The 17217-nt window shown below is 44.5% G+C and overlaps 1 protein-coding gene across 5 annotated transcripts in view; it reads left to right on the forward strand.

Moving 5' to 3' along the window:
* Positions 1 to 17217, forward strand: part of LOC308316020 (IQ motif and SEC7 domain-containing protein 1-like) — a 192208-nt gene that overhangs the window by 114680 nt on the left and 60311 nt on the right. Inside the window, exon 1 of one of the 5 annotated variants that reach the window (XM_080764340.1) lies at positions 1922 to 2798. The exons of 3 other annotated variants lie outside the window; for them this stretch is intronic. In XM_080764340.1, coding sequence (XP_080620466.1) covers positions 2722 to 2798 — 77 coding nt within the window. In that variant the 5' untranslated portion in view covers positions 1922 to 2721. Of the gene's footprint in view, positions 1 to 1921; positions 2799 to 8106; positions 8745 to 17217 lie in introns of those variants that run through there. One more of the 5 variants, XM_080764341.1, reaches the window with a different exon arrangement.

Genomic DNA, 17217 nt, shown 5'->3' on the forward strand with positions numbered 1-17217 from the left:
AAATTCAAAATTAGTAGCAGATCTAAAAGCTCAACACACTTTTGATACTTTTGTGTGACACTGTAGTAACATCAAGTAGGGCATTAATTTAAGATTTTTTTTGAGGTTTCTGCCCTTCAACAACGAGTTGCACTTATGTTGCTTGATATGAATGGCTCATTATTGCAACTTGTCGTTAACAAAAACATCTTGACGGCAAGCAAGTATAAATTACTAGGCCAGGGTGCTCGGGTGTTGCAGAGCCTGATGAGGTAAAGTACCTGCTGCCCATCACGGCAGCGTCTAGGGGTTAGAATCCACTGCAGTACATGTGGCCTCACTGGCCTGCCCACTTTCTATCTATACGAACAAAGTCAGTGTTCAGTACATGTGGCCTCACTGGCCTGCCCACTTTCTATCTATACGAACACACTATGTGTTCAGTACATGTGGCCTCACTGGCCTGCCCACTTTCTATCTATACGAACACACTCTGTGTTCAGTACATGTGGCCTCACTGGCCTGCCCACTTTATATCTATACGAACAAAGTCAGTGTTCAGTACATGTGGCCTCACTGGCCTGCCCACTTTCTATCTATACGAACACACTCAGTGTTCAGTACATGTGGCCTCACTGGCCTGCCCACCTTCTATACGAACACACTCGGTGTTCAGGGGGAGGGAAGCTTGGCGGGGAAGGTTCAGTCTTTGTTCCTTCTTCAGGAGGAGTACGACGGAGGCGTTACGTCCTCCCGCTGGGGGCTCCTCACTGACAGGTGAGCCAGTATAGAGTACAATAGCAGCGGCAAAGCAGTGGGAGGAATTAACCCGTTAAAACCGGGAAAGCACCCGTGTCATTTTAGATTTCAGATTTTAGATATACCGGTACAAGAAACACTTGCAGCTTGTAGATGTGCCATTTTGAAAATGTGTGCAAATCTTTGGATATAATATTAGTTTTTAAATCAAACATTTTGAACTAAAATCTTTACTTCTGGGCGTCCCTGGAACTAAGTATTTTGAGATGGGGGGCCAGAGGCCAAATTCATATAATTTTGGGGGTCCTTGACATGAAAAAGTTTGAGCACCACATATGTGCTGTTAGGATTTACAAGACATTTGTAAAATCAACCTCAGGTCTTTATGGGTTAATTAACGACTCTACTGGTAGAACTAATGGGGTAAAACATTTATAAATTATTATACGTCTTTCTTTAACCCCCCCAGGCACACACACACACTCGCTTCTCTTATTTTCTCTTCCTGAAAACAAGGCAAACGATGGAGCTTCCCACAACAACAGATTTCACCCACGTCTTCACACCTGTAAACCTGTGATGTAACACTAAAGTTTATTATTCCCGAACGTTCTCTTGACCTTGACCGTCTTGACAGCTCAGATATACGCCACATTTTCCCCTCGAGTCATCATTATTTGACGAGACATTTACACAACACGCCGTGTTTATCCTAAACACATGCGTGTGTGTAAACGCATGTGGTCATACAACACTGCAGTCAGTCTCTCTCTCTCTCGCTCTCTCCCCTCCCCACAATCGGCCGGGGGCCAATCACCTTCTCCTCTTGCGAGGCTTCCATTTGAAGCTTCTGTAGCACCGTAGTAGTGTTGCCCAGCAACCTGGAATCGGCACATTTCTGGGAGGTCCTGTGTGGATGGCAGGCAGGCAGGCAGGCACGCAGCAGTGGTACAAGAGAGAGAGAGAGAGAGAGAGAGAGAGAGGAAGGGGGGAGAGAGGGAGAGGAAGGGGGAGAGAGAGAGAGAGAGAGAGAGAAAGAGAGAGAGAGAAGGAAGGATAGAGTCATATGAAAGGGACAGATAGAAGCTAGAAGCTTCAGAATCCAGAGGAAGAGAGGGAGGACCGGGAGCTGCGGTCTCCTGCCTCATTGGAAAGTTTTTCTCTTGTGACAGAGGGAAGGAGGGTGGGGGGGGGGGGTGGAAGGAGGAGAGGAAGGAAAGAAGGAAGGAGGCCATTGATGCTCTGTGTTGAGACACTGATGTGCATTGTGTCTGTCTGTCTGTCTGTCCCCTATACCTACATTCCACCACTACCTGTGTTTTCTTTTTTTGGAGCAGCGGTTCTGAGCTGCAGCCGGTACTGTACTGTTAGCTGCTGCTGGTGTCTGTTGGGATCCCAGACTGGTCGTCCTCGGTGGAGGGACAGGCACCGCAGAGGACAGACGGACTGACCTGAATATGCTCTAGGAGCTGCATGCAGCCGAGCTGCAAACAGCCAGATCCACGTCACAGGGGCTTTATTTTTGTGGAGGTTGGATCCCGACGACTGTTGCCGCACCACATCGGTTCGGTCCCGGCGGGTCTCGCGACCGGTATATGGATGCATCTGGATAGCTCTAATCGGTATACTGCTCTGGATAGCTCTGGACGGGGGCCCGCTTCTCTCGACTGGTTCCAGGAGTGATGTGATTTGCCCTGGGGCGGGACAGATAGAACCTCCCAGGTCCAGCAATCCAAGTGGGAGCAGCGCGGTGCTGACCCACTCAGAGAGCTGAGGCAAGAGAAGCCTGGTGTTCCAGAGGAGCCTGGCCGATCCGGGAGGATACTAGTGTTTCTGGGGTCATGGTGGATTGCACGTATACCCCAGCAGGAACCTCATACCTCTCTCACCATGAAGCCTTCCAGCTCTGAATTCGATACTTTGCCCTCCTATTGATTGCCGTCTGTGCGTGTATACGAAAGGGATCGCCCACCGGAGTCGAGAATGTGGAAGTTCAAAGCCTTCTGTATGGATTACTGGCACGTGCTCTGTCTGCATCCTCACAACAACTTTTATAAGAGGTACGGTGAAGCTTGCTTCTACTTAAAATGCACACGCATCTTCTGCCATTTAATAAGAGCTCTGAATTCCATCGTCTTTTCTTTCCTATACTGTGTCAGAGCACTCAACATCAGGCCGAATCAGTTCGCATTAAGTCTCAAGAATGTGTTAATCAGAAGCTAGAGCTTTGTACACAAACAACGTTTTGTTTGCGCCTGCAGTTTCGCTGGGCTGGGGCACAGTGTTGTTGACACGCTAAGCGTGAGAGGCATTACTCCAGGGATCATTATCCCACTGGAAGAAGCAGGTTAATGATGTTATTTGTGTGTCGCTCTTTGTTAAAAGTAACGGGGCACTTTGGACGGAGCCTGTTTATGTTTGTTGTGTTGCCTGCTTAGAGTTGGCAGTGGCACCGCTGAATAGATGAGAGATTGGCGTGCTCTGTGCCTGAATTCATTCAGCTCTTTACCCACATGGGACAGCATCCTCTTCACCTTTCACCCACTGCATAATCTGTAGTGCATGGTTTATTCAGAGACCAGTTCCACGGCTCCCATCGCTGTGTGGGGGAAAATGAATCACTCATTTACGAGCGAGTGCTTGTTGCGGGGTCTTGTTTGCGGGGTCCGTCCATCCCTGACCTCGACATGACACCAGCTGTTGATTTATCGCCTATTGATTATTGCCGCTGTAACATCATTGTGTTGTGTTGTCGTTTAATGTCTGCTAGATTGTGTGTTCATTTTCTGTGGACGCTCCCCGCCCACAATCAAGCTAAATGTTGTCACTTATTAGGAAGTAAGAGCCCTTTACAGGTCTGTAACACTGAGAGTGATAGAAAGGAACCAAACCCTCCATTTATAACTTTCTCAGAGTTAAGTAAGTAAGTAGGTCGGAGAGGCTTATTGTCGGTATCAGCCAGAGCGTGGGAGTCTATCCACTAACACCTAGATTGGGTTCCAAGATATTTAAAAAATCACACCCGTGTGAAGTGAGGGGCGCTCTTATCATCATACATCATCATACATCATCTGGGGCCAATCAGAATTTGCGTCCTCACCTTCGTCTTCAACGTTTGCGTTTACGCAATGTTCGTGTTTACACAAACACTCCAAAATGGCCATTTGTTGTCAATGACATTTCATATTTGCGCTGGGACAAACACTCAAAACTGGCTATTCATTATCGATATAGCATTCAATGTTTGTGTTAGGACAATGTTTGTGTTTACATACACACACACCCTCAAAGCTGGACGTAGGCTAGTGCAACTCAAATATGGTACTGTGAAGTGAGGGGCACTCTTATCGGCATGCATCATTATACATCACATTCCGTGCTCAGCCAATCAAATCATTTCAGTGGTACAAACACACAGACACAAAGATGGGCATAGGATCGGCTAGCGCCCCTCAAATATTGTGTGTGTGTCAAATAAGGGTCTGTAACCCAATCAAACTGGACTCCTTGAAATGTAAAAAAAAAGGTTGAGAATTAGTCTAGGGCAGTAGCTCTTTGCACAAATCCACGACACACTGTGAGCTTGTAGATCTGCTATTTTTGATACCCCCCCCCCCCCCCAAGGACCCCACCGTGAGAACCAATGCTCTAGGGAGTTCCCTTCAATATGTGACAGTAGGAAAGTCCTGTATGTTCACCTAAGTCAACCCCCCAGTCTCTCTCTGTCTCTCTCTCTCTCTCTCTGATAGACACCATCCCCCCATCCCTCTTCTGGCCTATAAAAATCCACTCATATCTTTTTACTGTGTGTCACGACACACACACACACACACACGCACACACACACACACACACACACACACACACACACACACACAAACACACACACACACACGCACACAAACACACAAACACACATCTGTCCCTTCAAATTCCATTGCGCACAATTCAAGCTCCTCAGCCGAGCTGGGATTTTTCGGGCCAAAAAATCACATTATCTGTTTAAAGGAGAAAAGCCAAAGCAGAAGAATCGATTGTCCTCGACGATAAAGGGCTTTTAAGAAGTTGCCGCTGGCCGCATCCAACAACCATGCCCACATCTCTGATTTGTAACATATTATGTGCTTTGAAATAGAGGGGACAGCGATCAATAATGTCCTCATGAGTGTTGCGGCCTCATGGTAATCCCTACAGTCTTTTGCAGTCGCACTCAACAGCTATTTATGTCTGGGTTTTGTCACGCTTTGCCACTGACTCACAGACACATGTTGAAGGAGTCTTTCTTTCTGAGAAATAAAAAAAGAAGAGAAACAGGAAGAGACCGAACAGGGACGTGAGACGCAGAGGTGCACAGCCTCCTGTCACGTCTATATATGTTGTTGCTGTCGGGCAGAAAATAAACTCTTGTTTTTAGTTCAATGTTTGTTTTAAAAAACGCCATTGACAATGAAGGGAAATTTACGTCGTATTGTCCCTCATTACGTCAAATTGTCTCTTTATTGCTAATGGCGCTTGTGTTGGCACCGTTTGTTACACCTAATCAACATGATTTAGACTTTAATATATTAGCGCCCCTCACTTCACACGGGTGTGATTTTTGTAAATGAGTTCCCTAATCATACAACAGCGTCACACGAATGTAGCAAAAGTAGCAGATCTGCAAGTTCGAAACGCGGCATGAGTTTAGATACTTTAGCTGGTTTTAGCTGATGGTTTAGCTGATACTTTAGCTGGTTTTTTTATTTGAATCCTGAAAAGTAACACTTCACTTTTGGACATTATGAGGTTTCCACCTGACAGAGACGCTATGCTAATGTATCCTCTCTGACACACACACACACACACACACACACACACACACACACACACACACACACACACACACACACACATACATTTGTATTACTATACTTGTGAGGACATCAGCATTTTAGGATGGTGATTTTATGAACGCCATTTTATACAAGTTTGTCATTTGTAACCAAAACCCTGGAGCTGAAAATAGCTTGATCTTGAAGATTCGGCTATTTTTGGTGCAGGGCACTGGTACTGTATGGTGCATAACTCCAATCCTAACCCCTGAAACCAAACTATACAATTCTAATCCTAATCCTATAACCAACCCCAACCAATTTTCCTAAACGTCCCTCTAACAAAGATCTTTATCAAAACAACTGTCTCTGTTGTGACGCCAGGAAAACAGACCCCACAATGTCCGCTTTGCTTGTGGCTCACACACACACACACACGCACGCACACGCGCACACACACACACACACACACACACACACACACGCGCACACACGCACACGCACACGCACACGCACACACACGCACACACACACATATATCTGACATTTTGAATTAGCATTCTGAAGGTGAGTTCATGTCCTTAATGCATTAATAATGCATTACAGATGCAGGGAGCACAATGGCCCCCCCAAACAATCTGCCCTATTAGTTTCTATTTCTGGGGCTTCCCCACTATGAGGTGCAGCCTCTTCACCAAACACCTCTAGTGTTACAATGAACTTCTTGTCACATAAAACATGTCTTCTAACAGGATGTTTCAGTGCCGTTCCCATGCGTTGTGATTCTTTTCCACTCCTTTTTCTGTCTGACATTCATTATCTCCGTCCTATGACCCTATGATACATTTTCCCTGTATGGGGACAGTACAGTATGGCTCTGGTCCATAGCGTTGTGAGTCACTGTACACTGTTCTTGTCTCCAGTTCAGTAAAAATAGACGATATGTTTCGCTACTACTCACAGAAACAAAGCCGGGTTTATATACGGTACGTGTTGAAAGCCTTTCTCTATTTGTGGTGGAAATATACTCTCAGAGCGACACCTTTTGTGTCAAATCCACCTTTTTGGCCAGAAAACCCTGTAAACCGGTCTTTTGTTTCTGAGTATACAGCAAACAGTATGTTGTTTATTTTATTTTTCAAATGAGGAAAATACACGTGTATACCGCCACATCGCGTTCAGGAGAACTCCCAATTCTATGGACCAGAGCTATAGGGGACATAATTATATAGGAATTGGATCTCCATCTTCATAGTTTCAGTTTCAATGTGTCATCAACATCAACATTGCAATGTGCGTTTTGTCTGATGTTCAGACACATAAAACATGTCTTATAGCAGTACGTTTCAGCCTCACGTCATGATTCTTTTCCACTCCTTTCTCTGTCTGACATTCATTATCTGCGTCGTACGACAACACGGCCTGCCGGAATTATTTATCGCAAGTTTCACGACTGTTTATTTCTTTTTCCATCTTGTAAAAACTTAAAAAAATAAAAATAGAAACTGAAAGGGCCAAGTCTCCTCCGCACCCCAAAAGAGGTCATTATGTTTGTTTAATTCCACAGAGTCACCGGAATATAGCAGTCATTGGGTGTAACTCATTAAACTGGTTACATGGGTCAGATAGTGTTCCAGCAGTGAGGCCGCGGTGGAAAGTCAATAAGTACATTTACTCCATCTCCGTCTTCAAGCTCGTTGTGAGCTTGAAGAAGAACAGCTATTTTTTAAGGAACTTGACAAATGTAAGGGCCTTTTACTCGTAACACATTAGTTCTACATATAGACTGCATTGTGATGTTGTTACTTTTACTTGAGTAAAACATCTGAGTATACTTCCATCCACCACCACTGGAATATTGGGTGTAACTCCTTACACTGGTTACACGGTCAGCACTGAGGGGGTGTGTGTGTGTGTGTGTGTGTGTTGTTAAAGCATGAAGGCTGATGGACTAACTCAAAACAGCCTCTACCTCCCGCTCCCAGCTGCTGAACCGGGGTTCACCCCCCCCCCCTCCCCTCCCTCTTCCCACTGAGACCAGTGTAGTTCTTGGACTAGAGCCCAGGTGGGCTTATACAGGCGTGTGTGTGTGTGTGTGTGTGTGTGTGTGTGTGTGTGTGTGTGTGTGTGTGTGTGTGTGTGTGTGTGTGTGTGTGTGTGTGTGTGTGTGTGTGTGTGTGTGTGTGTGTGTGTGTGTGTGTGTGTGTGTGTGTGTGTGTGTGTGTGTGTGTGTGTGCGCACGCGCGCGCTGTGCTCTCTATCTTTCTGTCTATGTTTTGTCTGTCTGTGTGTGTGTGTGTGTCTTCATGTTTACTCTTTTGATTGATTGGTTGAATACTTTATTAGTCAGAAATGTAAATGGCAGAGAGGTACAGTAAGACATTTGGGCTAAAAGTATAACACAAAAAAATCCTTGGGACTCGTTTCTTACTCAACGACTCACGTTCTCTCTCTCTCTCTCTCTCTCTCTCTCTCTCTCTCTCTCTGACTCACATAAGCAGACACACATTGAGGAGACCTAAACAGGCAGGCCCAGCCCATCACCATTGGAGAGCACATCTTTGCCAGATGAGGGAAAGAGCGCTTTCTGCAGCAATAGAACAGAGAAGGGGTGTCTGTCTGTCTCTGTGGAGGAGAAAAGGGCTTGTGGGTGGAGAGCCCTTTGTTAAAGAAGGTGGCTTTGATTTTTGTTCTGGGCTATACGCTACGTTACGTACTGGGCCTTTTTACCTTACTTGGTCATCATCGGGGCGGCTTCGCTTTGCTACACCAGCAACTTTTCCGCAGGGTCCAACAACATCCCAGCTCCGAGACGCTCTTTAAAAGGGAACAGACCAAATAACTTTAGCAGCAAGGCAAAAGAACGCATTTCTCTGTGGGTTCCTCTATGGAAAGTCAAGGATGTGGGATATAATTTTGTGGTCAAGCGAGGAGTGAGTACAGACTGTACTTCAGCTGCCAGTTTAAGGAGGGGAGTTGCCACAGTTTCTGTGTGTGTATTCATGTGTACGTGTGTGTGTGTGTGTGTGTGTGTGTGTGTGTGTGTGTGTGTGTGTGTTTTGGGACATTTTGAAAACGTCCTCCCCCGTGCCATGCTCAGTTATTTTTTTTCCCGGGCATGTCTCATGTCTCCAGTGATGTCACTGCTGTGTGGAATGTGATGTGGAAGTACTGCATATCCAGTCGAACTATAAGGTACGTACAGGAGATACTTATGGGTGGTTGGATGGTTGGTTGGACTGGACTCTCTAAGTGCTGGTTGTTTTCAGACCGGCCCCAAACAGAAGGTCTAAAATGAAATGTGGACGAGATATTTTGATCTCTCTCTCTCGCTCTCTCTTTTGACTGATCAAATGACATTCCTGTGCATTTTACCCAAAAGCCTGTTTCGCTTTCCTATCCAAAACCAATGGAGACATATTATCATTGGCATGCTACACTTATAAAAAGGCAGGACAGTCAGAAAGTTTTCAAGGTCCTTCAGAAGAATAACTGCTTTTCTCCTTTTCTTCTCTCTCAGACATCATGCATACATTGCTTGGGGGATGAATTCATGCAGAATGATGTGCAGCAGTAGTGATTTCTCTATCAGGTTTTAAGCCTTATTATCACACAAATGTGTCTTACTTATAGAAGCACATACACAGCAAAGTCCTTAGTGTTCAATCATCCATTTGTATGTTTCCCTGAAATACTGCCTGCGCTCCTAAAGATAACCCTTATCATTGTTATGTTAAGAAAAGTCCCAAGTACATATACCAGCTTATAGACCGACGGGATTATCTGAGCTTTATCTGTTCCGTTGTACCTGTGCCGGTGTTACGTGTGTCATTAGAATTAATATACAATTTAGCCTTGCGGTGGAATTCAATGCAGGTACGCGTGTGAGTGTATGTGTTATCTCTGTAGTGTAGCCGTGCACCCCTGGCCCAGTAGTATAGACACGTCTTTTTTTGTGAAGGTACTTTAACAAGCAACCTATTCCAGCCCATTCATGGATGTCCATTATTATTGTCATCAGTGTCGACCTGTTGATTTCTATACTCAGTCCATTTCTCCCATCTTCGGTGAATACATCATTACAAATCTTTTAATTGGACTATTTAACCCATTCATATTTAATGACGCCACCCTTTAATCGTTACATTGCATCTTGTGTTTTCTTTCCCCTCCCCCCTCACACTGAGCACTGCAAATACGTCAATCACAACTTTGCAAAACAAAACATACAATAAAAACTAAAATAAGACTCCCAAATCCTCTCACCTTTCTGTTGTTCTTGTACTTCCGCTTGTTGATCGCTTCGAGTTTAGTATTTATTTCTTCTTTGAAGTTTGTGAACTCCTGTCGCATGTCTCTTTTAAACTCGTCTTTGAATTTTGAAAAATTGTCCATAATCTCTTTCTTTAGTTCTGTCATTTCTATGGCGATAAAATCTTGCCCTCGCCATGCTGCTCTCCTTCCAACTTCTTATCGTCACGTTCTGTTGACTTTTCCGACTGCATTTTCTCGCTCATATCTCGTTTATCGCGTCTTTGAATTTGTTGTATACTTGTATTATTCGGGGGTTAACCTTACATACAGTAATACACGGGAGCTGCGATTTATGCTGCCATCTCACTCAGCTGTCTACCGGAAGTCATGGCAGTTACAGTTATAATTTCGCAATCATGAAAGAGAATAATCATCTCAAATATATGAACTGTTTTATTATTAAGTTTCAGTTCATTTGTTTCAAGTTATTTCCAATGCAGTCCGATATTTTCATCAGAATATCGTGAAAGTAAGCCTGAAAAAGTCTTAAAGCTATAATAATAATCACTTGTTGAGCTGACTTTTTCTACAGTGTGGTTCTATAAGCTCACGGCGTGTCGTGTTGTAGATGTGCTATTTTCACCCCCAAAAAACCTTATGCCATCCCCAGGATAGGAACGCTAGAGTTCTAGTTGTTGTACCTTTTTAAGGATATCAGGAAGCATGTACGGTATATCACACTAAGATGCTTACTGGCATAGTGACACTGTAGAAACCAGCGGGACATCTGATATGTACCTGGTTAGTGTGTCAGGGCGTGCCCTAGAACACAGGAGAGAGAGAGAGAACATTACTTATTTAACCTGAGCTTGTCATGTGGTGCCTGTTGGATCGGTCCTCCGTGGATCAGGGTTCAAGCCTGACATGTCCTGCAGGAGGATTACATGTACATCTCGAATGCACCGGAATGTTAAAGACTTCCCGTACTTTGTAACCACTGCGGTTATTATCCGCGGCTGCGTAAAGCATTCGATGACACAGTGCCGCTAACCAGCAGCACGTGACGTGACGGGAACGGTTGCTGGATGTGTGTGAGACGCATATACAGGCACGGTCGCGAGGTTACGCTGGACTGGTCTGAATCCATCATCCAGGTAAGGTTGTTAACATGCATCTGGGGGAATGCCAAGGCTGAGACCCCTTGGCCGGTATATATACGCTGGCTCTCTCTCTATGTGTAGACTGGGCTTGTGGGTGGAGGGGGATGAGGAGCTGTTTGTAATGGAAGGGCAGAATCCAGTGCCAGGTGGGTGTGCAGTAGTTCCACTGTGGCGAGTAGAATAAAATAAAAAAAGCAGAGTGCTGTGGGAAGTGGAAAAGCTTATTCAGCAACGTGTCCGTGACACAGACCTGTGGTTCGGCTGGTCAGCGGTGTCAGTATGATGGATATGGTATAAGAGGCCATTATGGTTGTTCTCAAGAGCTGGAGGTGGAATGGAAATCTACAGTTGGAACTTGCACACTAAGCATCCATGTTGAATAGTTTACAGTTCATCCGAGTGTTCCTGTTGACATTTCAGTGTTGAACCATTGATAAAAGTCCCCCATAGCCATATCACATATACAGTAAATAGCCCGATAGACAATCTCACAATACAATGTGATTCTCTACGCATTGTGAGATTGTAGATTGTAGCTATTTTCGTTATTTTAGAAAGAAGAAATATTTATAATTATTGAAATTATTTGTTTTTTTAGGGGCTTTTGAACATTACGTCATATGGCAGCCAAGTCCATGGGATTTTTTTGTTTGTTTTGGGCAGTAAATAACAACATAAGACGTCATATGAATACATTCCTCACTTCAAACAAGTGTGATTGTTTTTTTAGTATTTTTTTTTACAGTTTTGACATTTATTAAATGACATGGCCAACATGGGGAGGCCAGGTTGAGAATGCTTAACTTTAATCCACATTGTGGGGAAAGCCTTCGCTGAAAACAGCAGATCGACAAGCTCGGACAACAACATGAAAATAGAAAATACACTAGTATAGACTATAGAGCCCTGAGGGACTCAACCATACAGACTATAGTAACTGCTCTGCGAGAATGGTGCCAGGCCCAAACGTACAGTATAGCTGTTCATATAGTCTGTTCAGAACCAGAACCATGCTGCTGTGTGTGATGTATACTATTTGCACTCGGGTTGCAGTGGGGAATGAATGGGTTCACATTTACATTATATTCTATACTGTACAGCCGTTGGCTATAGTTTCCATGGAAGCATGCTGTCTGTCTGTCTGTCTGTTTTACAGTATAGTGTATATTGTCTCTGTCGGGTGTAAACCTCATACGTATACCGTATGTATGTCCAAAAAAGTCAAATTCAAAAGTAGCAGGTCTACAGGCCTGGAATGCTCCGCTGCGCTTCCAGCTCGCACATCTGCTAGTTTTACTAGTGGTGTCTATGCAGTACTATAGTGGTGTTCATTCAAGTTGAAGACAGAGTCCTCATCCTCCTGAATAATGTAAAGGGCTGGTTTCTCCCAGGGCATGGGGGTTTTGTACACTACCTGACATACATACATACTGTACGCACGCACACGCACACGCACACGCACACGCACAATTAATTATTATACTTGACAAATACAATCATTATAAAATGCCTGCCTAATGTGTCATGATTGTTGTTATATATATCATTGTGATTATTTATTAGTTCTTATAAATAACTATCACTATACGGTGTTATAATGAGCAGATTATAATGCCTTATGAGTATGTTTATAATGCATTATAGACATGGGATGCTGGGATGCATAGCAAGTGTTATAGAGTAGGCCTACATACATACTGCATGTATGCATGCATGCATATATAAATATAGCAGAGTGGCTCATAGCCTCTGCCTGAAGACAAATTCATTTTTACAACGGGTCGTTTCGAGGAAGCAATCTGATTGGTTGAAACAGCCATCTAGCCATGCTTCAAACGAGCATAATGGAACGCCTAATCAAAACATAGAAATCAGCTGCTCTGTTCTCCCAACCGACTGGGTTGCTATAGGCTAGTGAGTTTCTTGGGACATTTGTGGGGTTTTTTAAGCGAATATCATATTTTTAAGGGTAACTGTTATATAATTGCAATATTACACTCGCGGGTGTGGTTTTCCATTCTGCGCTGCCTTTCAGAAAAGTTCCTGCAGCATCACAGGCGTGCATTAATGACCGTAAACCACACGCTCGTGTAATATTGCTTAAATCTCCCCCAGCCATGGTGCAATTCCCCTTTAGGCCTGTGGTTAAAGGAGAGTTCAGGACAACTCGTTTTCTTACCGTAATATGATGACAACCATGAGATATCATCCACTCCTGCGACCGGATCATAAACCCGAAAAGGAATGCTGCCCCCCCCAGGGGTCCCGGACCCCCTGTTGAAGACCTCTGTTCTTCTAGACAGTAACAAATGGAGTTATGTAGCATATAGCCCCAACGGTTTGAGATGAAGTTCACTGAAGTGCAGTGCAGTGCAACGCTGTGCACTTTTGCAGTGCTGTGGGGGTACACAGCTACACACCTAGTTGAGTTGAGTCGAGTGCAGTGCAGTGCAGTGCAGTGCAGTGCAGTGCAGTGCAGTGCAGTGCAGTGCAGTGCACATACACAGTCATGCTGCAACAACGCCCGGCCTCTGCATGTTCAGCTGATTGGCTTTGAAGTGCTAATCACCCTAGGAAGCACCGTTTGTTTACTCTGCTTCTAAATGTCCAAGCTCAAAAAGTACAACAGCGCCTTTTCTCTCTCTCTCTCTCTCTCTCTCTCTCTCTCTTTCTCTCTCTCTCTCTCTCTCTCTCTTCTGGGTAGCGATGGTATCTGAGGAGACGAAATATAATATCATCTCTGTCAGGTGGAAACCTCATATGTCCAAAACTGTTACTTTTCACGATTCAAATTCAATACCGGCAAAAGCAGCAGATCGGCAGAATGCGGATCTGATACTGTACCTTTGATGCTTTTGCGTGACACTGTAGTGTGATCAAGTATAGGGCGTTCATTTGCGAATCATGGAGATACAGGGTTTCTGCCCGGCATGTGAGCGTGTGCAGTGGTGCTACAACATCCCAGAGAAATGTCCATGTTCACATAATTGACTCCAGCTCTCTCTTTTTTTGTGTTCACTCCGTCTCTTATTAGCTTTGTGATGGGAGGAGAGTGGGGTGGGGTCTGCCATAGCTCCCTGTCTCTTCACTGTTACCCTTTGGCCCGCTCGCGTTAATACACTTTTGATGACATATTCCTTTGCATCTCCTCACAGCGCCTTGCCTGGCGAATAATGTGTGTGTGCGTGCGCATGTTTGTGTGTGTGTGTGTGTGTGTGTGTGTGTGTGTGTGTGTGTGTGTGTGTGTGTGTGTGTGTGTGTGTGTGTGTGTGTGTGTGAGTGCGTGCGTGAGCTGCATTAACTTATGTAATAATGAGAGAGGAGGGGAGTGGTGGGGGGATCAGAGAGAGAGAGAGGTGAGAGAAGCAATGAGCTCATGCTGCTGCAGTGCAGTTCTCGGTAGATATTCCACGTAGATATTCCACGCTATGTTCACGTGCATGTCAAGGCGTACACAGTACACGCGCACCACGCCCCCCCCCCACACACGTCATGTGCAACGCTCGCCGATGCGTTGACGTCGGACGCATACAGAATACATGTGCATTGTGCACACGGAGACACAGGCATGCATGCACTACATGCATTATGGAAACTGCATATAGTGTCCCTTTGCAGAATCCAGCCTGATGTATACTTTGTTGCACGCCGGTGTTGCGCATGCCGTAAATAGCAGATCTACAAGCTCACAACGCGTCACATTCGTGACGCATTGTGAGCTTGTAGATCTGCTATTTATACTGAGCACAACGCCGGCGCGGAATAACAGAGGCTGTGGCGGTCAGTCTGTTTCTGATTTATAGAATCAGCACTGCAGGGTTTCATGTCATCTATGGATCCATATGTCCCATTCATCTCTTTGAACAAAGACCCCATGCCGTGCTGCCTCTCTGTGACTGGGATAATGGGAACCAGCTCTGTCTTTTCCTTGCATCATCCTCGGTTCGGTTGTGTGTTGGAAGAGATTGCCGCCCCAGGCAGGCGTGCACGTGTGGCCGTTGTGCACACCGCACAGGGGCCGAGCCTCACAGAGAGAGAGAGAGAGAGAGAGAGAGAGAGCCCTGCACTGATGATGACTGTAAATCTGTCATCCTCACGACACAACGGGGGACAATCAATTTTCACACGAGGTAGCCTTTTGATCCGTGAAGGACAGGGGGAAGTGACAGAGAGGCAGAATGAGACAGCCAACAAACTGTGTGTGTGTGTGTGTGTGTGTGTGTGTGTGTGTGTGTGTGTGTGTGTGTGTGTGTGTGTGTGTGTAGGGCTGTCACGATTCAAAACTTAAGTTGATGATTAATTGTCATACAAATAATTGTGATTTAACGATTGAATTGTGTTTTTGGCTTTGAACATTGGAACATAATGGATCTAGATTCAATAGCTGTACTCACGCGTGCGTACAGGCCTGTAAAACTCTGAGAGTGTACACACTTAGGTTAACACTGATTATGTTTATTTTTGTTTTATTTCATTTCATCAATTTTTGTATGGTTTTACATGAATACATTCATGTAATTCTTTTCCTTTTTTCCTTTTTTCCTCATTTTTTAAAACTGAAACATTGTTGTACAACTCTTCAAACCCTTGCTTTGAGAATTCCATAACTTTGTACCAGAAATGTTTTCAATTGGGGGATAATAAGCCCCCTCGAGGTGCATCGTATAATGTTCAAGGGGGTCCTCCTCTTAGGCCCCTTTTCCACCGGTACGGAACCGCTTCAGTTCAGAACCACTTTTTAGTCCGTGAGCCAGACCAACAATATTGGAACGTTCATTATTAATTGAGTGGGCAAAACCATACCTATATTAAATTGTTTATAGGATCAATATAAGTCAATGAATATATGATAACAATTTAATATACTGTAGGTATGGTTTTGCACACTCAATTCATAATCAACGTTCCAATGTTGGAGGCCTGGCTCATGGACTAAAACCGGTGGAAAAGGGATCATATTGTCCTCGTATTGGAGCAGAAGAGAGATTATGTATCAAATGGGTGTCCGACTGTCCGTGTAAATCCTAAAGGTTGGAGGGATAGAGAGATAGAGACGGAGGGAGAGACAGACAGACAGACAGACAGACAGACAGACAGACGGGGCATAATGATAATGACCTGCATTTACTGGGTAAAATAGAATGGGTCCTTGGAGTCCAGAAACATGTGATTCCAGACTTAAGATAAACCACTGCTATAGATAAAAGAGTGCTCAGGGTAAAAGAGCAGCCATTACAAATGCATTGGCTACGAGATTTCCCGTATACACTGATCTCATTCTGGCATTATTACTAACACATTTATGTCCTCTCCTGATGTCATAACCACGTTGATTAAAGCCAGTGGACCTGGAAGCATGTGTACCGTATCGGCATTGTAACGATGCTTGTGTATGCCTGTGTTTTTCTTTTTAGAATGGATCCACTTAGATTAGATAGATTGGACTGAACTCTTGTAATAGAATACTTAAAGCAGTAGGTTCTCAACCTGTGGGTCGGTACCCCCAAATTATTTTTATTTTTATTGGGGGGGGGTGACTTGCTTAATGTACAACTAATCAACATACAGCATAAGTATGTACAGGGTATCCCCACATTGATTACTTTTGACCATTATACTGCTTAAAAAATAAGGATTATTGCATGTTTTTTGTGAGGGTACCTACCTTAGGGGACACGGGGAGAACATGCAAACTCACACAGAAAGGCCCTTTCGCCAACTCCACCTCCGTTATGGGCGTTTCTGTCGGGTGGAAATGCTACTTTTCAGGATTCAAATTCAAAAGCAGCAAAAGAAGCAGATCTATAAGCTCAAGAGCTTGCAAATCTGCTACTTTTGACGCTTTTGTGTGACCCACTAGTATGATCAAGTAGGACGTTATTTACGAAAAAAACACAACCATACCATACCATCTTTATTTATATAGCACATTTAAATTTAAAAAAGAACAAAGTTGTGCTTCACAACTTCAACATCAAAAACAGCTCATACTATGCTTGGAAATGCCAAAGAATAAACATACGTCTTGAGGCGTGATTTCAACACCTGAAGGTTGGGGGCTTGTCTTATGTGCAGATGCAGGCAGCTCATTCCAGAGCTTGGGAGCTGCCACTGCAAAAGCCCGGTTCCCTCTGAGCTTCAGCCTGGTTTTAGGCACCACCTGGAGGAGCTGGTCAGAGGACCTGAGGGTCCTTGTGGGAACATAAGGTTTCAGCAATTCAGAGAGATAAATGGCTGCCAAACCATTTAAACAT

This window comes from Protomyctophum bolini, assembly GCF_963924005.1.
Source record: "Protomyctophum bolini genome assembly, chromosome: 5".
In the NCBI taxonomy this organism is placed as follows: domain Eukaryota; kingdom Metazoa; phylum Chordata; class Actinopteri; order Myctophiformes; family Myctophidae; genus Protomyctophum; species Protomyctophum bolini.